Here is a 26,021-nt window from a genome sequence, read left to right as displayed (position 1 = left end):
ATTGGTGCAAACATACTTTTATTAGCTGGTTTCAGTAATCTTCTGTTACATAAGCGTGTACAGTTCAGACAGACCCATACTGTCTTCTTTTCCTTTATTCATTTTCCCTTCTCTTCACAGCCATCTTCCCCTTCCTTTATTTTGCTCCCTTTCTCATATTAACCTTCTCACCCAAGCTCTTCCCCCAGCTTAAAAAAACAAAACCCAAACCCAGCAAAACTTGTGACAAGCCATGTGCCAGTCACCATCACAATCATTTACTTGTTCTACTTATGTCCCCTGCCCTTTTTTCTGTTCCTCAGTTTCCAGTGGTAAGCTCTTCAGGACCAGAACTCCATCGTCTTGTGTGTTTATACAGTGTTTGTCTGGGACAATGGGGCCTGTTCCTTATTGGGACTTCTGGGTGCTAATAGAATATAAATTATTATTATAGTTCTTACAGCAGAATATAGACATTAGAGGATTTTGTTTCTGTGGCACATGATTGCCACGTGACTCTAATCCAAGCAAATTGTCAGATGGCATAAACTGTGATAGCTCTGTTGAAGTCAGTGCATCCATCCATGACAGTTTGATTTCAGTGGTGCTAGGATAGTTTATACCAGCTGAGGATCTGCCCCTTAGTGTCAAAAAATTTGTCACAAGAACACATTAGATCACTTTAGTGCTACAGTAACAGAGAAGGTATAAGCGTTACAATGACACATAATTTTACAGCAAAAAGGAAAATCACTTTTCTAAAAAGGTGTTAAGACAAATTGAAGGCCAAGACTTGTGAAACATTGAGTGTAAAATTCACTACTTAAGATTTTTTCAAACCTTTGAATTTCTTTCAAAAATCCAAATAGTGGGAGAGAATGCAGGTGGTCTAGTACCATAAAGTCTAGCAAGTCCCAGCAACACAGATTGTTTTACTTATCAGTCTATCATTTTGTTTTTTCTTTTCTCTTCTTTTTTCTGACTTTTTCATACTGATGATGATTTTCTCCTGCAGAGCTCTGATAACACCCCAGCTCAACCAGCTCCTAACCAGCGTGTTGTAGAGGTGGCGATTCCTGATGTAGGGACTTTTGTGATTGAGTCAGAGGAGGGGGGTTATGACGATGAGGTACCTTTGATTGCAGTCTTGTGCACAGTTGCTACACTAGTGTTTTCTTTTGCTGCCTGGTGTGAGAATTTTTTGGCATGTTTGCACATTGTGGCGCGTAACAGATATCTGCATAACTGAAAGCTTAGCAATTTGTGTTAATGATCTCTTGAAATTCACAACAAAAATTTACAGAAAAGATTAGCAGTTACCCTAATTGGGCACATTTTTTATGTGGTATGAAATGATTATAGGAAGGCACATATATCTGTGCCTTTGAGCTATTGGAAGTTTAGTATTATCTTAGGCTAAGTGTAGTCTATGAAATATATTTATGAACGACTATCTTACAGTTTTTAAAAAAAATTGTAATAACAAATGACATTCTGAATTTCCTTGTTTTTGAATAAAGTTAAGGTTCAAACTACATCTCTAATCTGCCAAGCTTAGACATTTTAGATTCAGAGGAGCAAATTGTCCTACAGATACAAGCTGAACTATTTAGACACAGAGGCATGAGTTAAGGACAGATTAGCAGCCAACTGTGTTTCCTGGCTCTTGACTTTTCAATTGTATTTCCTTTTATGCTAGGGCTCTAACTTACAATGGTAACAGTTAAAGAAGAAAAGCTTAATGAAAAAGGGAAATATTAGAAATGTTTAAAAATTCTCATTTATTTCACAATTGCATTCCTATGACATGACTAATGGAAAAGCAAATTAAAGGTTAAGTTGTTCCTTGTGGTGCAACTTAAACTTCAGCTCTGGAGGAGTAGACCAGAAAGGCGCAGAACCTCAGAGCTACCCCTCTGCAAAACCATTTCCTTCCTGCTTTTCCCTTTGCTCCAGAAGGATAGTAGTTTTTTGCTGGCCTAGATCAGCAGCAAATTACAATACCCCCAGTTTAGCTTAGTTTTTCTGGCTCATGTGTGGGAATGCAGAGCCAGGGGTCCACCCCATACCCCACTACTTCCTGTCTGTTTGCTCAGAGAGGGGACATAGCTGGTGCACGGTGCCTGCTTACTCAAGGCACCTGGGCCTATGTTCTGGGTAACTCATGGAACCATGTATTGGTGGGTTACTTCTCTGTGCGGCAGTGAGTAGGTCAAGTCATATTCTACTCCTCAATTGTGAGAAACTTTAATTGGCAGAATGGGGTGGAGAACAAAACTTAAATTGGTACTGTTGTATTTGTGAGACGTCAGACCCACTGTGATCTGAATGCTGCAGTTATAGATCTGTGTCCTGTGACCTTATGTCCTACACGATGCAGCTCTAAAGAAAGTTCTTACGATACCCTGACTAGCTCCAAGGGAATTGTTGTTAATGTTCACCTTTAAGGACATTCACAACTCGGCCCCTCCCTACTTATCTGCCTTTGTCTTACAGCACTGCCATCCCATATCCCCTTCTTTTCAGTGGTGCTGATCTTGTGTCCATTTGTCTGCTGCTTCCGTAAATGTAGTTGTGCTTTTTTACATGCTGCCCTTACATATGGGATGTCCTCCATGAACTATTCCCAAAGCTCTCTGCCCTCTCTCCATAAAGACTCACTTTTGTTGTGATGCCTGCCAGAAATTAGCCAGCCAATGATGCCTAGACTGAGGGGTATTTGGAAACAGAGCTGTTCGTTTGTTTGTATATAAGCAGGAAAAAGACCTTTCAAGTAACTTGGAAGTGTCAATCTGAGTATATAAATAACTTGTGTAACTTCATAATCTTACTGGTTTTACCTTTGTCTTCCCTTCCCACTTCCCTCCTGTTGGTTTAAATTTGTTGCTTCTTAATTCAGATTACGTCGTAAACCCTTTAGGGTAGGGACCATGTCATCTTGTGTGTTTGTACAGCACCTAGCACAATGGGATCCTGATCCTGATTTTTAAGATACAATTTATGTAGTAATGCAGTTATTAAATGAAGTATGAAGTATCTGGAAAAAAGGCAAAATGATAAAAATAAAAATTTGTAGTATTGAGCATCATAAACATTGTGAATGGATTTTTTTATTTGAAATAATAGAAACTTGCTAGTAAGACAGGATCTCTTAGGTTAGTACTAATTCATTTTGCAGTATTTGTGGAATAACAGTGTTGAACAGTCTCTTCTTTCCTTGGACATTTTGCTCATGTAATTCTTAAATTGCTTTCAGTGCATTGGGAATAATTATTAGTACTTACTTTATTCTAATGTAAACATCTGTTAGATCATATATGGCTGTTGCTTTGGTAGAAGTAAAGAAAAATGGTATTCTTTTGCAGAACATAAACGCTAACACTGAAGCATTTGCCATTCCAATGTATGCATGCAGTAGGTTGTTCTTTGTTGCATGAGTCTAAAGGCATATTGACTTAAATCATTAAAATATTAATCATTCAAAACTTTTACCTTAAATCCCCTGTGGCAGGTCATGCTGACCCCGAACATGCAAGGTATTATCATGGCTATAGGTAAAGCCAGGAATGTTTATGACAGGTGTGGGCCAGAAGCAGGGTTCTTTAAGGTACAACTAACATTTCAATCTTTACTTTTCCTCTGATTTTTTTTATTATTGGAATATTTTTTCCTATTAATGCATATTATTATTATTCTGGCATTTGTCTGTTTTCTTTTTCTTACCTTCAGTCCACAGTTAGTAATACTTTTGTCCTGACAGAAGCATATGGAAATCTTACTGGGGTGTGTGTTAACAATAAAGCCTTCTGATACCACTAGTCACAGCTTCTGACATTTTCTAAGAAAGATAATATTAAGGCTAGCTGTGTGAACTTGAACAATGATGGCATTTGTCTACATTTACAACACTGCAGCAGCGCCACTGTAGTGTTTCAGTGGAGCCATTACCTACACCGATGGGAGACCTTCTCCTCTTGGCATAGGTACTCCACCTCCCTGATAGGCATTACCTATGTCGATGGGAAAAGCCTTCCTGTCAACATAGCACTGTCTACACTGGGGGTTGGGTCATTATAACTACATCACTTAGGGGGGTGAATAATCCACACCCCTTAGCAACATAGTTATACTGACATAAATTCCTTGTGTAGACCAAACCTAAATACAAACTTCCACTAGCATGTCTCTGAGAACTCCAGCATTTTCACACAGGAACATCTCTGTGTTCACCAAAGCTTTTCAGAGAAATGTTATTCTGACTCTTGTCCTCCATAAAATAACAAGCTGAATTGTTTGGTTTGGTTTACTTGCTAGTGTCAGTATTATCCCTTTTGTATAGTGTAATTTATTATGGGGAGATATTGTTTGGGGTGCCCATTCTTTAACTTTTCAAAGTAACATTACATTTAGAAAACCATATCCAGATGTTATCAGTTTTCCTTAATATGTAAATTTTCTGAATTGCTAGTGCATAAGATTTTGAATCATCAGTGTGCCAGTGGAAGAGCCACCAGGAAATAGTGCAGAATCTTTTTTTTTTTTTTTTTCTTTTTTCCCCCCCAAGTGAGTGTGTGTTTATGGTACCTTAAAAGGAAAAAAATGGAACTTGAAATGTTTTTACCTTGGGGAGTGTATATGTGTTAACATTTGTTTTAAATATGCATAATTTCTGGTGAGACAGATATAGCCTTCTATACTCTTACCGTATATAATGAGTTAGTTTGGTTAGAAAGTGTGGTGGGAGTTTGCTTTTTCCTAACTGATAGAGCTGGCCAGGAATTTTTCAATTAAACATTTTTCATTGGAAAATGCGGATTCATCAAAACAACTTTTTTATGGGAAAAGGTCATTGCAATGCATTTCCTGTTTTTTGAAAAATTCAAATGAAAAGTGCCACTTTTTGGTTTGAAATGACTTTTAGTTTTGAAGTTCTATTTAATGCATAGTAAGAAATATATATGGGAAAAGGTCATAATGGAAACAAAATATTTTGGTTGATCTGATTTGAAACTTTGTTCAGTTCACACAAACTTTAGAGATTACTATTTTTTGTCCCGATTTGATATGGGGAAAATATTTTAAATCTCAAAAATTCCCATGGGATGAGAGAACCATTTCACACTCATCTCTATTCTGCTTACCTTTCTGGGGTTGGTGATGGTGTACTTGTATATAAAAACCATACGTACGATATTTTCAGTTAATACTTTGGCTTAAATGCGCAATTTGATAGTGAAGTGGCTGACTCAGTACTCAGTTTCCTAACTTGAGGAATATTGAGTGCAACTTCACGTTACTTCAGCGTGGTTTTCCATAGTCTCTTAGCTGCTCTGTGTTTCATAAAATTATATGCCATTTTATGTTTTGCATGGTATTTTACGTATAATAGTGCTTATGAAGATGATTTTCTGTTTTTTCTTTAGTTTGCTTTCGGATATGTTTGCTTTACTATTCTTGTTGAAACATATTTGAAATGAGTCACTCTTTCTAAACTGAAACCTGAAGTCTTTATAGGGTAGTTGTCTTAGTTTTCAGAATCTAGCAAATCATATTCTTCAGGATTTTTGTATATAGCTTGCTTTGAGAAATTGAAAGAATCTTTCTTTGATATATTGGTTGTACCGTAATCCCGTTTTCTGTATATTGTATAAAGAAAAAACTATTATTTTGCTCAGCATATAAGGATTTTAGAACTCAAATAAGATGCCTGTTATTGTACTAGGTCAAGTCAAAAATGTATATGGAAACAGTTCTTTTCTTCTGTTGGTAGACTGTCTGTAAACTGGTATATATCGAGTGCTTTTGTCTCAGGCCTTGTCCATGCTAGAAAGGGTTGGCTGGTGAAACTATTCCGCTATAACTGTACCAGCAAATGGTCCTATTGGAGGTGCTTTTTGGCTGGTATAGTTACCTTGACTTAATTAGACCTTTATTTTGGTCCTGATAATCAATCCTTTCAGTTGAGATCATGCAAAGCTTGTCAATAGCATTTTAGTATGTCCAAGGAAAAGAATAAAATTGAACACATAGACACACACACAGACATACACCTCTACATTCCACTAGGCTAGTTAAAATCCCACCCTTGAAAACGAGATGAGGGCTTTCTCCGGTCTTCACATGCCTCTAAATGTATAGCATTTCACCTATGCATTGAGTGTCTTGGAAGGAACAAGAAGGAAACCCTTGAATTCCTAAGTAGAAAGAGGAACTACCTGCAATATCCAGTTTATTCTGTGAAAAAAGACTCTTATGTTTGTTAAATGTTAGTTAAAGTTTTGGAAACTGGCAGAAACCTGTATAGAAGAAGAGATTTTAATTATGTGAAAGAAATGGTGATAAGTCTTTCAGAGATGAGTAGTCTTGCCAAGTGTCTGGGAAGAAAGGAATTTGGAGTATTAAACTGGATGTTTATTACTGAGTGCTTTGAAACTGCCTATTGTTTTTCTGTTGTGTTCCAGATTTGTTACAGTGTTAATATACATTATCTTACATAGAGGCATTGTATACATTCACTCTAGTTCAAGTTGACATTTGTTTACCATAGTGCTTGACCATTTTTGTACCTTTAGAAAAAAAAAATCTTGAAATATAGTAAGATCCGTCACCATTTCTCTCAGCGATTTGTCTTTTGTTTTACACAGCGGTCAGAGTCCATAATTAAGTAGTTAATGAGCACAATTGAAAAGTTTTCAGGAAAACTAGAATTTCTGTGTTAAAAAAAAATAGTGCCTGCCAAGATGGAAAAGTATTTCTTGTGACACTAGCGTAAAGGAAAAACAGTGTAAAATACTAAATGTTTATGCTGTTAAGGCCTTATAAGGCGGGATAGAAACTTGTTTTAAGTATTTGTTTTCAGTAGAAATCAGATAGTTAGGTTCTTAGTGTAAACCATTTCCATCACGCTTAAATATATTTTTAAAAAGCTTTACACATTCATTAAACATTCTCTGAAAATAAATTTTGCATTTTAACAGTGGGCAAAAACTATTTTTCAACATGAAAGCTTTCAGAATAATTTACTGGCTAAAATGGCTGCAATTGTCCTGTACGGCTTCTGGCTGTAGAGACATATAGTAGGTATCTTTACCTTGGGTAAAAAGATGGGACGGCTGGAGAAGTGGTTGGATAGTAAAAAGCTAAATCTTCCCTGAAGAGGTGAGAAAATGATGTTGAAGTTCTGCCCATATGCCAGTGATAGCTGATCAGAGAGAGAGGAACAACCTCGGTTTTGTTTTTAAATGTTAAATGACTCCCATTACAAGGGTACTTTGGGAATATGTTTAAGTAGGACAGGGCTGGGGGATTACTAAGCATCTTGTAGCATGGCCAGCAATATGAGGATGTTAACTTCACAGAAATAAAAATAATTCACTTGTCAAGGGCTAACTAGAAAAAAAACAACTGATATTTTTGGTTAAATTATGTAGGCAATTAAATTGGAGTATGCACGGCTACTAAAATTGGCTCAGGATGATCCACCACCTGAATGTGATTACCGTTTGCATCATGCAGTTGTCTATTTCATGCAAAACGAGGCACCAAAGAAAATAATTGAGAGAACATTACTGGAGCAGTTTGGAGATCACAATCTGAGCTTTGATGAAAGGTAATGGGAAAATGAGACGTGCTAATCTTTTACTATTAAATTTTTTATTCAGAGGATACAATATTTAACTCTGCTTTATGTATTGTATGTATAACGTGGGTATTAGGTACCCATCATGAACAATATATTTGCCTAGCCACCACTTCAGAATGGTTTCCCTTTACACAATGTTGCAATTTTCAATATGAAGTACTACTTTTAAGAAATACATAATAAAATTGTGAAACTACTTGCTGCAATATATCAGTGCAGCCAAGAACTTAGTAGCATTCAGGATAGAATTAAATATTTATGTGGATAATGGGAGCATCCACGGTTAAATTAGATAGAGTAACATTAAAGAGAAATCCTTATGTTTGATGGCATAAATCAATCTATGATTAGAAAGAGATGTTCACTATGGGTGTAATATTCCATAGTTTACCATTACATATTCTTGTTCCTTTCTCTGAAACAACTTGTACTGGTCACGGTAAAAACAAAAAAACAGCACACCAGGCTAGATGGACAGCTTGTCTAATTCACTATGGCAATTTTCTGTGCTCCACCCTAACTATTACCAACTGTTCACCTATTTAAAAACACAAACTGAAAGATTATAGTACTGCACCCTGAATCCCTCACGGTACCAGCACTTGAAGCTTCAGATCCTAATTCTCTGAGATTGTTTTAAAAAAATAGTTACAAGTTCAGGGAGGTTTAAGTCACCTGATTTTTAACTTTTTAAAAAAACTGATAGGGCATTTTGGTAGAGGAAGAAAGTTAAAATATAGTGATTGATTGATTTACATATTTGTAAAATAATTATGAGAAAGTCCTGTACCCTCTGCCTGTGAATACATGGCAAGGAACTCAAGAAGTGTACAGGAAATCACACTTCCTGTCTGTACTTTTGTCAAAGTTGTAGTGCTCTAATAATGTTTACTTGCAGTATTTTAGGCTAATATCTCTGCAGTGTTAACATGTGTCTGTGAGTTTTCAGTTACCACCAATTAATTTTTTTGCAACTCTTCTTTCTTTGTTTTTAAGGTGCCGCAACATAATGAAAGTGGCTCAAGCCAAACTTGAAATGATAAAGCCTGATGAAGTAAACATGGAGGAGTATGAGGCCAGTATTTTTTCTTTCCTAATAAATTGTGACAGAGAATAATTATCTACTAAAATTCATAAAAGATCTTTTGTTCATTTACAGTGCACAGTTTATCTTGTTAACCAAATTTCCCAAGTTCATGCCATAAGATGTATAGATCAGCTGCTGAAAGACCCTCTATTTTTGGGGAGGACAAATTTGACTAGGACCATAATTAAAAGATAGTTTATTGGTCTTGGCCAACTCCCTAATGACTTGATATCATTAACAGCACCCCATGGTTTATCAGTGTGAATTAATTGGCTTTTCCGACGAGAAGTCGGCATCTAGTAAAATAGCATGGGTGGTTTCAGATCAGTAGGACCTGGCTACTGTTTATCTCCAGCTGATATGCTGTCATTCCCAATGTATTGGCGAGAATCAGATTCATGTACATCCTGTCTCACACCGAGACTACTTGCAGATTAATCTCTCGCCATCCTCCTCCCCCAAAACCCTTGAAATTTTGAAGTACTTGATCTATACATCCTGACTTTAAAATGCTGACAAATACTACTCAAGAATGAAACTTTTACAAGACATTTCTGAGAAACTGGTCACATTCCAGCTAAATATCAAGTGACGTCTGTTTAGCAAAGCATTTAATCACGTTTGAAATGATGCATGTGCTTTAAATGAATTGGGGCCTAAATCCTTCAGATGCACTTCTTTTCCCACACAGGTCCCCATGCCTCACTTAAACCTCATCTTTTTGCCAATAGAGCCAAACAGAAGGTAATTTTCCCCCCTCACCTAACCAACGGAAGACAGAGATGCTCTGCGCCCCTTCACCAGCCTAAAGGCCTGAAATAGGCTAGGTGGCCTTTCTGTGTGCTTTCCCTCCCCAGTGTAGGGGAAGGATTGGAGGATTCACAGTGTGGCAGGTTCTTTGCCACACTTCTTTTTCTGTTCTGGGTTCAAGTTCCTTCCCAATCCTGCATAACTTCACATAGATGTACACTACAGATCTTGGCTGTGTCACACCTGGGTGCCACCTCTCCCCCTTTCACATGTGTAAAACACCTTTTTCTGCTAAATTGGGGCAGGAGAGATATCTATATCTGCAAAGGTAAAATTAGGATTTATCATATATAGACAGTAAATGTTTCATGGAACCTCATGCAGGCTCTTTGTGTTCGGGGGAATTTTACCATAAATGGATATGTGGCAAGCCATGCTGGGGTTGGAGTTCTGTCCCTTGCAGGCAATTAAGAGCTACCATTCTAACTGACTGGAATAGAAACGTGCTTCAAATTTGAAGTAAAACATTCATTTGCCTATAGAATATTGGAAAAGTAACTCCAGTACAAATCACATTGCTTTTGGCTTGCAGTATTGTAACATTTTGCTTCCCCTGTTTATAGATTAAAATTAGAGCCTGATTTTTACACACACACACACATACGGATCTGATGATATAATCCCAAACGTCTCAGTTGCTCCATACAGCCCATATATATATATATATATGGTCATGTAAATACTTCGGCGTGACAGAAATGTAAATACTTGGTCATATGGTCATGTAAATACTTCGGCATACTCCATACAGACCATATATATATGGTCATGTAAATACTTCAGCATGACAGAAGTCCAAAACATAGATAATCCTATTTTGGTCGTTCTCCTTCCCACTCCCAGGAGATGAAAAGGACATTTTACAGTGCTGCCAGGAATTTCCCTTAGACTGCTGTATTTGTTCCTTTCAAATGGCAATGAATTCTGTAAACATAATCCTATGGAATTTTTGTTTTATGACTTCACCAACTTTTAGAATTTTCTTTTTCTCTTTGTGTGACAAATATTTAGACAGTTAGATTTTTTCTTTTTATGTGAAAAATATTTTCCAAATTCTTTGATTTATCCCCCAAACCATTCATGAGTCCTTATTATATGTATGCAATGCTGTGTGAAGAGGGCAAAATGTATCTCTCCTTTGTATGAATGAACATTCTTAATACGCTTTCTTATGTGCAGAGATGGCATCAAGAATATAGAAATTACAGAGAAACAACCATGTATCTCATGGTAGGATTGGAACTTTTTCAAAAAAAGAGGTAAGAAGAGACCTTATAGAATTCAGACTGTGGGGTTATTTTAAATTGGTTACATTAAATACTCACTTTCTGAGGGGGGGAAAGCAATGTAAACGATAAACCAAATGTATGGAAAAATAAAAAATGTAAAAGAAAAATAATTTATAAGTGTATTGCAAATACACCATTCTTTCTCAGAAAAGACCAATATTGCTTTGAGTATATTAGAATGGGCAGCTGTATATATTTGACAATTAGTTGCATAAATTAAAATGACACAATACAGAAGAACCACCCATAAATATAATCATCTCCACTATCCTTAATAATTTGGGGGGGGAGTGAGGGGCAACTGGCTTTCCAAAATGCCCGATAGGTTAGTAAATGTAACCTCTGAAGACCAAAGTGGAGAGCAATTTCCAAAGTCAAGGACCTCTTGTTAAGAATCACCTGCCAGCATCGTCCTTTTATTATACAGAGGGGGCTTGAGCACTTAAGCTTATTTTGAGAACTTGGTGAAAGAGGGAATAAGGCCTAACAAATTACAACCTGCATTCAGAGTTATTCTATCAATTGATCCAAAACTGGACTTTGCACAGGGTTTATGCGGATAAATAAGGATGATGGTAAAACATGCTCAACCCAAAGAAAGTCCTGCAAAGATGAAAAGAATATTGAGTATGCACTTAACCATCCTGAAGTGACTCAAAGTTCAGATCTGGTCACAGTAGTAGTAGATGCAGTCACTGAACCCAAAATCTGTGTAGAGTACCTACTTTGGATTAGGTCTGCTCTGCCATAAAGAAATTGCAGAGCGGGCATGATGCTGGATCTGATGACATAACCCCAGACTTCTCAGTTGCTCCATTCAGCCCATAAGTGTAGCATTACACCAACTTTTTTCCCCCCAGATTTGTACAGGGAAGGTACCAGCAGAGTAGAAGGAAGGGATCATCATCCCACTTTGTAAGGGGTAATGCCTATGTGGTGAGTTAGGAGACACAGGCCCATAACCTTGCTTTCTGTTACCGGAAAAGTTTTTATACATGTCCTACTCACGCAGCTCCAGCCTAACTTTGTGAAATGCCATCACCCAGGGCAGTCAGGTATCACTGCTGGATGATCTACAATGGACGTTGTACTTGCTCTTCATTTTTATCTGAGATCCATGAAGAATTCAGTCGTCCTTTGACAACAGCATATGGAGACTTAGTCAGCCTTCAATTCTGTTAATTGAGCTGCCCTCCGGAAGGCCCTACAAGGCACTGATGTTCCCAATATCCTCCTGAGGTGAATTAAAGATCTACATAATAACTCAGGGACACAGGTGCAATGGAGGACCCCTAGGTCTAACAGAGTTTACAGTAGATCCCAGGTGAAGCAGGGATGTGTCTTGGCCCCAGCGCCATTCTGCCAGACAATAGATTGGCTCTTTGAGCAAGTCTCCACAAATAACAGTATAATTGTCAGTTTAACTTCTTTTACCAACCTGGATTATGCAGATGATATCCTCTTCAGACAGCTTGCATATGACCTGAAAGACAGGAGAGCTTCTGCTACAGGGCAGCTGCCCTTGGGCTAAAGATTTCTTGGGCAAAATCAAAAATCCAGTGTCAGGGCAAAAGTCGTGATTCAAGACATCTGTGCTGCCGGAAGTAGTGGATGATTTCAGCTCTCTAGACAATAATTTGTCATCAGATGGGCGCAGCCAACCAGACATCCTCAGGATAGACCGTTTAGCAGCCTCAGCCATGAAAGACCTCTGTAGGGTCTGGAGACAAAAGAAGGTGAAAGTATATACAAAAGTACAGATTTATCAGACCTTTGTACTGCTGATCCTCTTACAGATCTGAAACATGGGTGGTGCTTAAACAAGACAGCAGGAGGCATTTCATATGTGTGTTAGTGGCAACTACTGGCCATAAGATAGTTTGATTTTTATCAGTAACATGGACATATTATTGAGAACTGGCCTTGAGAGGTTTGAAGTCATCAGCGATTACTACCACAAGAACTTTTTGGTCATATACCCCATCTTGGAGATAAAGTCCCAGCACGTGGAGCCCTGAAGATCAGACTTGAGGTCAGGAGGGGACATTGCCCAGCCATGGACTGGTGGTGGCCACAGAGCCATCCATGCTTAACTTGGTTGAGCCAGGATTAAAATTGTGTGTTGAGACATTTTATGTCTTAGCCAGAGTCCCACTCCCTGAGAATCTTAAAGCATGTTTTGGTAGGACTAACACAGCAAATGTCTTGCCTGTACAATGTTCCCATCATTGAGGTCTATGGAGCTGTTGCATGGTGTTCTCTCAATACGTTTACTTTGCATTACTATCTGGATACCATGGTCTTAGATGGATGTCCAGCTTGGAAGAGTAACATAAGTCACTTCATAAAGAACTTCTCTGCCCTCCTTCCACCTGGGCTTGATTGATTGATATGGCTTGTATTGCTTGGTTGATCACCTATGGCTATCCCAAAGGAGGAGTGAATACTAACTAGGAATTGTCATTCCTTGAAGCACTTGCTTCTGTGTATATATGCTCTCTGTTTGCCTCTCTTTCTCCTGTGAATTTCATGGATATGTCCTTGAACTCTGACGTTTGAGAGAGAATGGATGGGGACAGTTCCTGTACCACCACTATATAATTTCAGGCACAGTGTTTAGTGCTGTAAGAGGGCATTGATGCCACCCACAATCACCATGGCTTTCCTTAATCTTTTGAAACTGGAGTACTGGGACACATCTCATTCTTGTGAATGTGAAAAACACAACCCCCTCAGCCAACTCCTTTTTATTGCAAGTAATCTTTCTCTTTCAGTTTGTTTTCCATTCCATAAACTGCCATTCCAAATAGACTTTACAGTCAGAGGGGACCATCGTGATCATCTAGTCTCACCTCCTGCACATGGCAGGCCACAGAACCTCACCCACCCACTCCTGTAGTAGACCCCTAACCTCTGGCTGAGTTACTGAAATCCTCAAATCATGATTTAAAGACTTCAAGTTCCAGAGAATCCACCATTTACCTAGTTTAAACCTGCAAGTGGTCTATGTCTCATGTAGCAGAGGAAGAAGAAAATCCCCCAAGGTCTCTGCCAATCTGACCTGGGGGAAAATTCATTCCTAACCCCAAATATGGTGATCAGTTAGACCCTGAGCATGTGGGCAAGACCCACCAGGAAGATACCTGGGAAAGAATTCTCTGTAATAACTCAGAACCCTCCCCATCTAGTGCCCTGTCTCCAGATGTTTGGAATTTTTGAAGCTGGCAGTCACCAATGGGCCTCATGCCATCATAGGCCATCTCATTATACCATCCCCTCTGTAAACTTATCAAGCTCAGTCTTAAAGCCAGTTAGGTTTTTTGCCCCCACTGCTCCACTTGGAAGGCTGTTCCAGAACTTCACTTCTCTGATGGTTAGAAACCTTTGTCTAATTTCAATCCTAAACTTATTGATAGCCAGTTTATATCCATTTGTTTTTGTGTCCACATTGGTACTTAGCTTAAATAGCTCCTCTCCCTCCCTGGTATTTATCCCTCTGATGTATTTATAGAGAGCAGTTCTATCTCCCCTCAGCCTTCTTTTGGTTAGGCTAAACAAGCTAAGCTCCTTGTGTCTCCTCTCATAAAGTAGGTTTTCCATTCCTCTGATCATCCTCCTAGCCCTTCTCTGCACCTGTTCCAGTTTGAATTCATCTTTCTTAAACTTGGGAGACCAGAATTGCACACAGTATTTCAGATGAGTTCTCCCCAGTGCCTTGTATAATAGTACGACCCTGCCTCTACTGGAAATACCTCACCTGATTCATCCTAGGATTACATTAACCTCTTTCATGGCCGCATCACCTTGGTGGTTTAGTCATCCTGTGATCAACCAATACATCTAGGTCTTTCTCCTTTGTCACTTCCAACTGATAAGTCCCCAGTTTATAGCAAAAAGTCTTGTTGTTGGTTCCTAAATTCATGACCTTGCACTTTGCACTATTAAATGTCATCCCATTTCTATTATTCCAGTTTACAAGGTCATCCAGATATTCTTGTATCATATTCCCAGTCCTCCTCTGTATTGGTAATACTTCCCAACTTCGTGATATCCACAAGTTTTAATAGCACATTCCCACTTTTTGTGCCAAGGTCAGTAGTAAAAATGTTAAATAAGATTGGTCCCAAGACCAGTCCCTGAGGAACTCCACTATCTTCGCAGATGACACAAAGCTTGGAGGTATTGCTGATACAGAGGAGGACCGGACTATCATACAAGGAAGTCTGGATGACCTTGTAACCTGAAGTAATAGAAATGTGATGGATTGTAATAGTGCAAGGTCATGCATTTAGGGAGTAACAACAAGAATTTTTGCTATAACATCCAAATTTGTAAGTTGCTCCACTGTGAAGGCCCTGGTATATCCTCACATGTGTTCTGTATGATTTTCATGTGTATGTAATGTTAAAAGTACAGAAAATGTCCAAAGAAGAGCTAGCCTCTGATGCTCACTAGTATAGCTGCAGCAAATACACCTCGGTGCTCTGTTTCGCTGAAACTTTTTTTATTGAGGCTTTCACCTTAAGCTGTTCGCGCGTACAAAATTTATTTTTTTCTTTACATGAGTACTCATTTCAAGGCATCTTTAGAAGGTACATGCCTTCATTTTCTCTTTCTGTTTCTCTAACTCAGACTATGCCAAAGTTTCCTAATGTATTCACTAGAAGTGAAAGATGAAACACTCGCTAATCCTTTTTGACAACCAGTGTCAAAGCAGTGAGGTCTGTTTTGTCTATCATCAAATTTTGTTGTCGGGTTCTTTATTATTCATCCCCCTGACAGTAATGTACATATCTCTGTCATTATTTTAGATTAAGGTGAAAATTGCCAGTAGACTACTGATACAAATATTTGCTTTTGGGAGACCATGCCAGTCACACATCTGTGAACATTTCCATCAGTCTAAATACAAGTGGTAATTTGGGGACGTTATAATTAATGTACCTGAAAATAAGTTTTCTCTTAGAAGTTCACACTTGAAAAATGAAATCACACTATTCCACACCCAATTTGCAAAGGTTTAAATGGCTACACAAATTGCAGGATAGTGAAGAACCAGACCAAATGTGTCACAAATGTGCAGAAGAAAACTGTTTTCCTGTGTATATAAGGCCTAATTCATAGCCATTTGAAGTCAATGGAAAACCTCCCATTGATTTCAGCTTTGGATCCAGCTTATGGTTGCAACAGAAAGTTGTACTGATGTGCATTGAGGAGAAAATGTCCTAACCAATACCAAGGGAAACCATATCAAGTGTGAGTGTTTGAATGCTTTTTTTATTGTATTGACCTTTGAAAAGATACAGAAACAAATGATACCTACCTGTACAAGGGCATTATAAATCTGATGTGTGTATATATATTTTTTGTGTGTGTTTTAGTTATATGGAAGCCTTGCTTTACCTTATCTATGCTTACCAGAATAACAAAGAACTCTTGTCCAAAGGCCTGTATAGAGGGCATGATGAAGAGCTGATATCCCATTACAGAAGAGAATGTTTGCTAGTAAGTGGAATATGACCCTAATTTTGTAGTTGTTGCATGTGTGAAATAGTAGACAACCTCAGGTAATTGTTATGCAAAGTTGCAATTAAAAAACCCTTTGTATATTAATGTAACCAGTTAAGGGCATCCCTCCCCTTGTAAGAACAGGGCCAACAATGGAGAAGGAAGCAATGTAAAATATGAGGATTAAAAGGAAAACTTATAATTTCTGTTGTTCCTACAGAGTATGTAGCTGCCTGTTTTACTGGGGCATTATGATGAACCTGTCCACTGCTACACATAGTGTGGCAAAGAATAGTGGTACACCCTAGTTTTGGACAGCAAACGGCCACATTGCCACAGTGCGACTAGTTGACAGGAGACTAATGCTAGAAAAGGCAGCAGTAGAAATAGATTTTTCTCTCTCCTCCACCCCCGCCCCCAACTTGATTTTAATCAGCCATAGGAAGAAGTAGCAACAGAGGGAGTGGGGATCTAGCCTTCGGCAGGGATGGCTACGACAATTACGAGTAATCAGGCACCCATTCACGGGTCTGTTAGAGGGAAGCATAGCCTAAGACCTGACCTGTTTAGTGAAGAATTTTCAAGATTGCCCTGACTTAAAACTTGCGATATGGTCACTGCTGGTTTTCAAATTGGTTTTTTTGTGTGAGGAATAAATCTTTTTTTAAAAAGCTGATACTTCGTGAAACATGAAATGCTAAGTACTTACAAGTTTTCCTTTTTTATGATATTGCATGAAGAAACTAAATGAACATGCTGCGGCACTCTTTGAGTCTGGAGATGATCAGGAAGTAAATAATGGGCTGATCATTATGAATGAGCTCATTGTCCCATGCTTGCCATTACTGCTGGTGGATGAAATGGAAGAAAAGGATATTGCTGCTGTGGAAGATATGAGAAACCGCTGGTGTTCGTATCTTGGACAAGAAATGGAACGTAAGTCGTATGTATTTAGGGTGACCAGAGGTTCCGATTTTTATCGTGACAGTCCCGATATTCGCAGCTTTGTCTAATATAGGCACCTATTACCCCCCACTTCCGGTCCCCATTTTTCACACTTGCTATCTAGTCACCCTATATGTATTTCTTAACTTCAAAGGCTGTTCCACACACACAATGCCGTAGACAAAATGACTCTGATCTTGAAGTCAGATATAGCTTATGTCTATCTTCAAGTTCTGTCTTATCTTATCAAAATCTTTTGTTCCTTTGAAATATGCTTTGAAATCCACAGGTGACAAGTGTTATTGTGTTGGGCCCTAAAAGAGCTAAGTATTGTATGACGTTTGTTTAGAGGTGGAAAAGTTTTCACATTCATACGATTGCATATTTAATTTTTGTTTCAGTGTATTCCTGATGATCTTGAGAATATTTTAGTCTAGTACTCAGCATGGTCATACTGAATGACTCATTTACTTATTCCTAGTTGAAGCCTAGAGTACTAAGGAAAGGTGTTTCTAACAAAGTGAAACTAACTAAAAGAGGAAGTTGGTGCTATGGAGCAGTTTTTCACTTTATTGCTCCTATGGCCAGTAAGTTCTTATGTTGACTTTTTTTATATATATATTTGCAGCTAATTTGCAAGAAAAGCTGACAGACTTCCTGCCAAAACTTCTCGATTGCTCTACGGAGATTAAAGGTTTCAATGATCCACCAAAGTTACCTTCCTATTCCACACACGAACTGTGTGAGCGATATGCCCGAATCATGTTGTCACTCAGTCGAACTCCAGCCGATGGAAGATAAACTCTGCACACCTTCATAAGCACATTATATAAACTTTTTTAGTTCTTAACCCTTGCCTACCTGTCACAGGGTTTGCTTGTTGCTGCTATAGTTTTTAACTTTTTTTATTTTAATAATTGCAAAAGACAAAATGGCTGTACAGACATTAGCCAGACTACAAACAGTTAAAGCTGAGAATCGCATGGGGCTCGGTTTTTGTTTCAACCAGAATTGATGCAACATTACAAAACTGCTTTTTTGCCACCTGTCTGCTACAGTATTACTTTGCTTTTATCTTAATATCCTTTACTTTATCAACGGCTTTCTATTCAGTCTGGATCATTCTGTGACTGCAACTCTTTTAAGTGTCCAGTGCTGTGTAAATACATGGTACTTGATAGCTTGTAAATGAAATGGAAGAATAAAGTTTTATTTATGGCTACTCCTGTGTTTGCAAGCAGATACATTGTATATTAGTGTATTATATAGCTATTTTTTTAGACCAGAAACGGATGCAATATGTTGATGGGTCATTAAGTTCATAGGCATGGTTCTTCAGGATTTACAGCCAATTTCTTTAGAGATGGTCACTGATTACTGTATGTCAGCACATTGGAAATCTGTCACAGTATTATTACACACCTTACTTTTTGTATATTCCTTACTGATCTGTAGAATACTGCATCTGAACACATTTATTTTGAAGCCGCATTGGGTTTAAAGTGAAGTTAGAGGCTTGCTTCTGAAACAAAAATTAATTGCACCTTTCTTCTATTCATAGGAGACCCTTTTTTAAAAAAAACAAAAACTATTTTCCATAGGACTAGAAGCTATATTAGATACAGCAGGCGCTCAGATTTCTTTTGAAAGACTTGATTGAGTAGAGTAAATTAAATGGAGGATTTGTAATTGTGAAATATGTATGACTCTAGAATCCATCACAGATACTCATATTTTTTGTTTTATAAGGTTTGTGTTTTAATTATGTAAACTGCACACTACTCTAGCTCAGAAATGTAACCTTCCACTAACTCTTGCTGTGACGTTGGTTGCTCGTACTGTTATAGTAAAGGATTTCAGAAATACTATATCTGCGCTAATTTACTTTCTCTCAGAAGTAAATGAAGAACTTTGTAGAGTTTGTTTTGTAGAACTGAAATACTGTCTGATTTTAATGAAGAAACTCGATTATTTTGTGAAAAGGGGTAATGCATCCTTAGGTAATCCTGTTACCTGAAAATATTTTGATTCCTCATCTTTATAGAGAACATTTTGTGCTAGAACAGTAAAAGATGTAAATATTTGTGTGTATGTGTTTATTGGAGCGACACCCAATAGTACTGTTGTTGGTTCTATCTTGTCTTTTTCTTTTACGACTAATCAAATAGTGAAAAGGGGAGGGAAGAGTGGATAAAGCTCAAAAATTGCCAATCTGGCAGTATAACGGGTCTCACTTTGGACCTCACAAAAATAAGTGGTTTAGTCTATCCTTAAATCTCATCAACAGCCTGCAGACTACGTATTTATTACTTTTTTGGGATGGCCCTGTTGTTTTGTATTAGACTGAAGTATGTAAAATGTTGGCACCTTGGTTCAAAATCTGTTAAAGGAGTTTTCTCTGCGGTCTTCAAAAATATATCAAAAATATTATTAATTATTTTCAAAAATATGCAAAATAGTAACACTACAATAGTGCCCGGAAGCCAAGTAGTAATTCTTGTTCCAGGAAAGAACAAATATAAAAGTCTGAAACTCTGCATATTGTCTCACACAGCAATTAAGGACAGTGTTGAAGAGCTACAGGCATGTGCACTTAGCAGGTGAAAATATGATTTCAAAGGGTGTGGTGATGGTTATCTATCTGTAGCACATTCCATCTGAAGGTGTGACTCAATTGTATATTTATTTACTTACTTACAGTAACTATGGTTAAACCTAGAGCTTTTGACAGATTTAAGCAAAGCTGGTAAACTTACATCTTTAGTAACAGAGATAAAAGTGAACCAGGGATTATATTTAATAATATAATCCATTATCAAGATGTTGAGCTTCCTTTATAATATATAAACAAGGCCTGAATGAGATTCAAACGGTTCTAATTTTCTCCCCATTTTCCTCCACTTGGGAGAAAAGCTCTTTTTGCTAAATCTTCAAATATCCACAGCTTCAGTGGAGGGCTGAGGAATCTCCCTATCCAGTCCTCCATCAAAAATAGAGAAGACAAGACATTCCATCTTTTAAAAATGAAAAGCAGGGGGAATCCCTGTATTTGGGAGAAAAGGAGACTTTCAGAATCCTTTTATACATAAGAAAGAAGCAAAGGTAAAACCTACGTGTCTTTCCTTTGGTGAGTTATCTACAATGTTTCCCAACTCAGTTTTTCAGCTCTTCACTGAAATATCTTATGCCTTTGAGTGTAGCATAGTCCATACTGTGTGTGCATCCGATGAAGTGAGCTGTAGCTCACGAAAGCTTATGCTCAGATATATTGGTTAGTCTCTAAGGTGCCACAAGTACTCCTTTTCTTTTTGCGGATACAGACTAACACAGCTGCTACTCTAAAACTGTGTGTTTCAATTTCACTAGGAAAAGTTTTGAAATACAATTCATTTATGTTGTTGAAGAAAAATCCTGTTTTGGATACTTGTTAAGTTAATAAAGCATTTTGGAATCTTGATCCAGAAGATTCATAGAGTCAAAAGCATTTTCTCATACCTTATGTGAATTTAAAACGGTAGCAATTATAGGTATTGTGTGGAAAATATGGAACTTCTGCACTGCGAAAGTCATACGGTGAAGAAACCTGAGGGGAGTTGCATGTTCTTTGGCTGCATAGAACTTAGACAGACTTTTTTGGTGAACCCTAAAATATATAAAAACATTCTGCAGGGTAATACTAGTTTCATGAATGATACATATAGAAATAGTGGGACATTCTCACTGCACCACATTAATCATTAGTCTGTGACCAAATCTTCTCAATTCATAACTACACATGCATAGAACGGGGTAAAGGAAGTGAACCCAAGCTCTTTACCAGAGTACCTGTAGATATAATTAAATACAAGCCATTTTTTGCTGTCATATAAAACTAAGGACTTGGTAGATTTTATCCAAATCTGAGTAAAGGAAGTGCTTGTCAATTTACTGTTCCTGGTACTGATCTTTGTCTGTCTAAGCCATCATGTTGCCACCATTACATTAAAATCAACGGCAAAATGCCATTGTCTATCATTAGTCAATGCTGTTGCCACAGGACCAGCCAGTACCCCTGCTAGTACCAGTGCCTTGGAAGAAGAAGAAAATGAATCTGAAGAAGTGGAAAAGTTGGATCTGGAATGAATCCATGCCCCTGGCAGAAATGTTCATCTTGAAATCATATCAGATGTCAGTAAGGAAGATACAAAACCTCACTACTGTATCACCTTTGCATTCATGCACTTTTTTAACTGCAGTGCTTCACTGACAGTGTAAACAGCTTTGTTCTAGGGCACATCACCTGTCATCTCCTTCTTCAGTTCTGCTACTTGTGAAAATGAAAAAATTGCTGATGCTTGTATTATGCCTAAATAGTCTTACTCTTTCCATTTGTTTGTAGCGTAGTATGAGAATATGCACATAAAAATGCTACTTTTTTAAAAGTCCTAATGTAGTTTGAAATTCAACTGTTACAACACTTTTTTCAAAGTTTATTTTTGTGGTTTTGCTGGATGAATTTAATGAATATGTTCTACTTTGTGCAAAATCTACCTTCAACTTTTGGGAGGGAAGCTCGTTGAATTCAAGACCTGTATCTTAAAGTCAGATATGGGGCTTCCTAAAAATATAATTAATCTAACTATAAAATCTAATTATAATCACCATACAAAATGATCAAACTCTAAAGCTATCCTTTTTTAATCACTTGGCTCCTCAAAGGAATTTGAGGAGCCGAGCAAGAAATACCTCAGATTTCCTTATCCACCAGAAGATTTAAAATTTTCTATGTAAAATAAAACATTACCATAAATGTTATCTTCCAGTTCCAACTAAGAGCATGGTTCTTTTGTTTCTTGTGCAGAAAAAACTCCCCTTTGGTTCAAATTCAGAAGGGACATACAGGTTAGACTCCCTAATATATCAGTAACTCTGTGTAAGTTGGTTTAATATGCACATTGGGATGCAGAGGAAGGTGTAAATTACACCCGCTTATATCATTGTGTTACTTGCTGCTCTCCTCTCTTCTGGCTCTTCAGCATATGTGTTGCATCAGCATAGACTCCCTTCAGCCATGTGGACCAAATTCAGAGGTGGTATGAAATGGCAGAAACTTAAGCATGTATGTATAGTGTCCTAAATAGTAACACAATGTTTTCAAGAGCTGGGGTTTGGGGACTCAATTAGTCACCGTTTCCTAGTACTGTGGGTTTGATCAGATACATGATTTCCCTATTTAGCATTAAAAAAAGTCTAATCATCCGATCGTTCTCTCTCCCCAACATAATTTAAACATAAATTTATCTATGTGCTTTTGTCTTTAAATGATCCAGAACGCTTATCAACAGTCCAGTCCTGTTCTTCAACCACAACAACTTGATTCTGTTTGTCGGAGTTCTCCTATCTTTCATCCTTCCCACTTCCCCTTAGGAACAGTCACTTGTTTGTTTTTTCTCTCTGATTTGATAGACTTCCACAGCCAAGTAATAGTTAATCTGGAAAGGAAAGGGATGGCTTGCTAGCCTTTAATATATACTAGCTTTGACTGACTGACGGGGGGTAGTGGAGGGGAGCGATTAAGTTTATCAATACTGACCAAACAGAATTAACAGTGAGTAATTTCTCACTTACAGCATTGTTTCCCGAAGTTTCATTTTGTAGGGGGTGTGACTGTGTGAATACTTAAGGTTAAGGAAGAGATTGACTGCACGTAAGCAGGAAAGAATACTATGGTTTCAAATGGTCATCCATCTACCAACACTTAAGGGACAATGCAAGAGCCATTCACTTTGAAGTTATTCCTCCAATACCTTGCTGAACTCACTGGACTGGTTTTCAGTGGCAAGGCCAAAAGGACTGGGAAACTGAGCCCTGGTCACCAGGAAATTAGGTTGGTATAACTACACTGCTCAGGGGAAAAATCCACACCCTGAGTGATGCGGTTAAATCAGTCTAACCGTCGGTGTAGAGAGCACTAGCTATGGCCTCTCGGGGAGGTGGAGTACTGACCCCAGTGGGAGAAGCCCTGTTCGCGTAAGTAGTATCTCCCTGAAATGCTACAGCAATGCAGCTGCAGCATTTTACGAGCATGTCTACACTTGCCTCTGGAGCAATCAATCCAGCAGGGGTCACTTTATCACATCTAGTGAAGATATGATAAATCGACTGCTGAGCACTCTCCCGTCGACTCGGTACTCCACCAGAGTGAGAGGCGCAGGTGGAGTCGATGGGGGAGCATCAGCAGTCGACTTACTGCAGTGAAGACACTGCAGTAAGTAGATCTGCTGAAGTTACGTAACTTAGATCTGTCGCCCCCTGAGTTTAGACCAGGCCTAAGTGTAGACAAGTCCTGATACAAAGGACTTCTGGCTGGATATAAATGACACTTTCTGGGGAGGAAGCAGATTAGGGAAGAGGATAAAGGGAATCCTTCCGAAGGTCGCTGCCAAGGTATGCCAAGCCTCTAGGTGAGATGGATCTGTGTATAGTGTTTTGAAAAGCTTTTTTCTCGTACACTATGCTTTGTTCCCACTGTTTCAGATTACATAAATCTTTGGTTTAAGAAGGCTGGCTGGTCACTGTATTGACCACTGCTCTGAAGATCCCAAGGGAAGCAACTGTAGGTGCTGAACCCAGTCAGGCCTGCTGAGGTAAGCACGGTTGATCACAGATTGCTGTAGTCCAGGCCCTGGGCTACCAGAGTGGGAGAATTGTGGGATTCCACCTCAGGAGAGGTGAAGGCACAAGGCCCAATACTGCAGAGGGCTCAGGGGTACGGCTAGCCCTGAAATGGTGGCAGTATCATCACTGGGAGAGGCAAGGTAGGTGAAGTAATCTCTTTTATTTGACCAACTTTTGTTGGTGAAACGTACATGCTTTTGAGCATGTTGGAGCTCTTCAGGTCTGGGGAAGATAGTGCTTAAGCTAAATATAAGTTGAGACAGATTGTTAAGCATAAAGGGTTCACACATGTTATAGGAGACCACTTAAAAGGAAGTGGTAATTAAGGGTTAGTATGTCATGAGTCGTGTTTGCAAATTGTTGTAAGGAGCCATAAAACCAGTGTCTCTGAGTCCATGGTTTTTAGTTTCAGCAGAGTTGTGAATTTAATTTCCCAGGCTCACTTTTGAAGGTGGTGTGCAGGTTTCCTTTGAGGACCATGTTATCATTGACATCTGAGTTAGCACCCACTGGGATGAATGGGGCGGTTCAATCGGACACTGGGATGAATGGGGCAGTTCTCGCTCTCTGCAGTCTGACAGATGATGCTGCATCAGTTAACCTCAACAGCATGATCTGAATGTTTCTTCATTGTCATAAGAACTACAGATTTAAAAAAAGACAGAAGAAAGAAAGCTGAGATCCTGGAGAACAATTGAGAAGTGTGTATGAGCCCGTTGCACCACTTAATTTGGGAAACACTGCCTTTAAGCTATGGCTCTGATTCAGTAATGTACTTAAAAGCCAGGCCTAATGTCAAGCATGTGAGTAGTCCCTTTGACTTCAGTGTGACTACTCAAGGTAAACACCTTGCTGAATCGCAGCATACATTGAATTACTTCATTCACCAGTAAAATGAAGCTATTTGAAAATAGAAGGTAGCTTGGGTGAAAGCAATCAAGCCATGATAGAATTCATGATTCTATGGAAAGGTTAGAGGGAAAACAGCACAATAAAGATAATGGATTTTAAGAAGGTAGATGTTAGCAAACTCAGGGAGTTGGTAGGTAAAATCCCATGCGAAGCAAGTCTAAGGGGAAAAACAGTTCAAGAGAGTTGACAGTTTTTCAGAGAGACACTTTTAAGGGCATGAGCAAACTATCCACTGTGTAGGAAAGATATGAAGTATGGCAAGAGATCACCCCTGGCTTAAGTAGGAGATCTTCAATTATATGAAAGTCAAGAAAGAGTCCTACCAAAAATGGAAATTAGGTCAAATTACAAAGGATGAATATAAACAAATACTACAAGTATGTAGGGACAAAATTTTAAAAGGCCAAGGCACAAAACAAGATTAAACTAGCTAAAAACATAAAGGGTAACAAGAAAACATTCTGCAAATACATTAGAAGCAACAGGAAGACCAAGGACAGGGTATGCTTTTACCTGAACATTGTAATTCTTATGCATTAGAAATCAACCAGATGGAAGGAGGAGGATCCGGGGAACTACAAGCCAGTCAGCCTCACCTCAGTCCTTGGAAAAATCATGGAGCAGGTCCTCAAGGAATCAATTCTGAAGCACTTAGAGGAGAGGAAAGTGATCAGGAACAGTCAACATGGATTCATCATGGGCAAGTCATGCCTGACTAACCTAATTGCCTTCTATGATTAGATAACTGGCTCTGTAGATGAGGGGAAAGCAGTGGATGTGTTATTCCTTGACTTTAGCAAAGCTTTTGATATGGTCTCCCACAGTATTCTTGCGAGCAAGTTAAAGTAGTATGGGCTGGATGAATGGACTATAAGGTGGATAGAAAGCTGGCTAGATTGTCGGGCTCAGTGGGTAGTGATCAATGGCTCCATGTCTAGTTGGCAGCCAGTATCGAGCGGAGTGCCCCAAGGGTCGGTCCTGGGGCTGGCTTTGATCAATATCTTCATTAATGATCTGGAGGATGGTGTGGACTGCATCCTCAGCAAGTTTGCAGATGACTCTAAACTGGGAGGAGTGGTAGATATGCTGGAGGGTAGGGATAGGCTACAGAGGGACCTAGACAAATTCGAGGATTTAGCCAAAAGAAATTTGAGGTTCAACAAGGACAAGTGCAGAGTCCTGCACTTAGGAC

The 26,021-nt window shown here is 38.6% G+C and overlaps 1 protein-coding gene across 4 annotated transcripts in view; it reads left to right on the top strand.

Moving 5' to 3' along the window:
* Window positions 1–19,260, top strand: part of USP25 (ubiquitin specific peptidase 25) — a 145,700-nt gene extending 126,440 nt beyond the window's left edge. For 2 of the 4 annotated variants that reach the window (XM_074971419.1, XM_074971439.1), the window contains 8 exons: window positions 995–1,108; window positions 3,491–3,586; window positions 7,410–7,588; window positions 8,618–8,696; window positions 10,698–10,777; window positions 16,189–16,312; window positions 17,056–17,251; window positions 17,889–19,260. In XM_074971419.1, coding sequence (XP_074827520.1) covers window positions 995–1,108; window positions 3,491–3,586; window positions 7,410–7,588; window positions 8,618–8,696; window positions 10,698–10,777; window positions 16,189–16,312; window positions 17,056–17,251; window positions 17,889–18,061 — 1,041 coding nt within the window. In that variant the 3' untranslated portion in view covers window positions 18,062–19,260. The remainder of the gene's footprint in view (window positions 1–994; window positions 1,109–3,490; window positions 3,587–7,409; window positions 7,589–8,617; window positions 8,697–10,697; window positions 10,778–16,188; window positions 16,313–17,055; window positions 17,252–17,888) is intronic. The other 2 variants (XM_074971427.1, XM_074971434.1) reach the window with 2 other exon arrangements.
* Window positions 19,261–26,021: the final 6,761 nt, after the last annotated feature.

Source organism: Natator depressus, chromosome 1, assembly GCF_965152275.1.
Source record: "Natator depressus isolate rNatDep1 chromosome 1, rNatDep2.hap1, whole genome shotgun sequence".
Lineage (NCBI taxonomy): Eukaryota > Metazoa > Chordata > Testudines > Cheloniidae > Natator > Natator depressus.
Note: the sequence above shows the minus strand (reverse complement) of the source record. Positions and strands in the feature narration are given on the sequence as shown.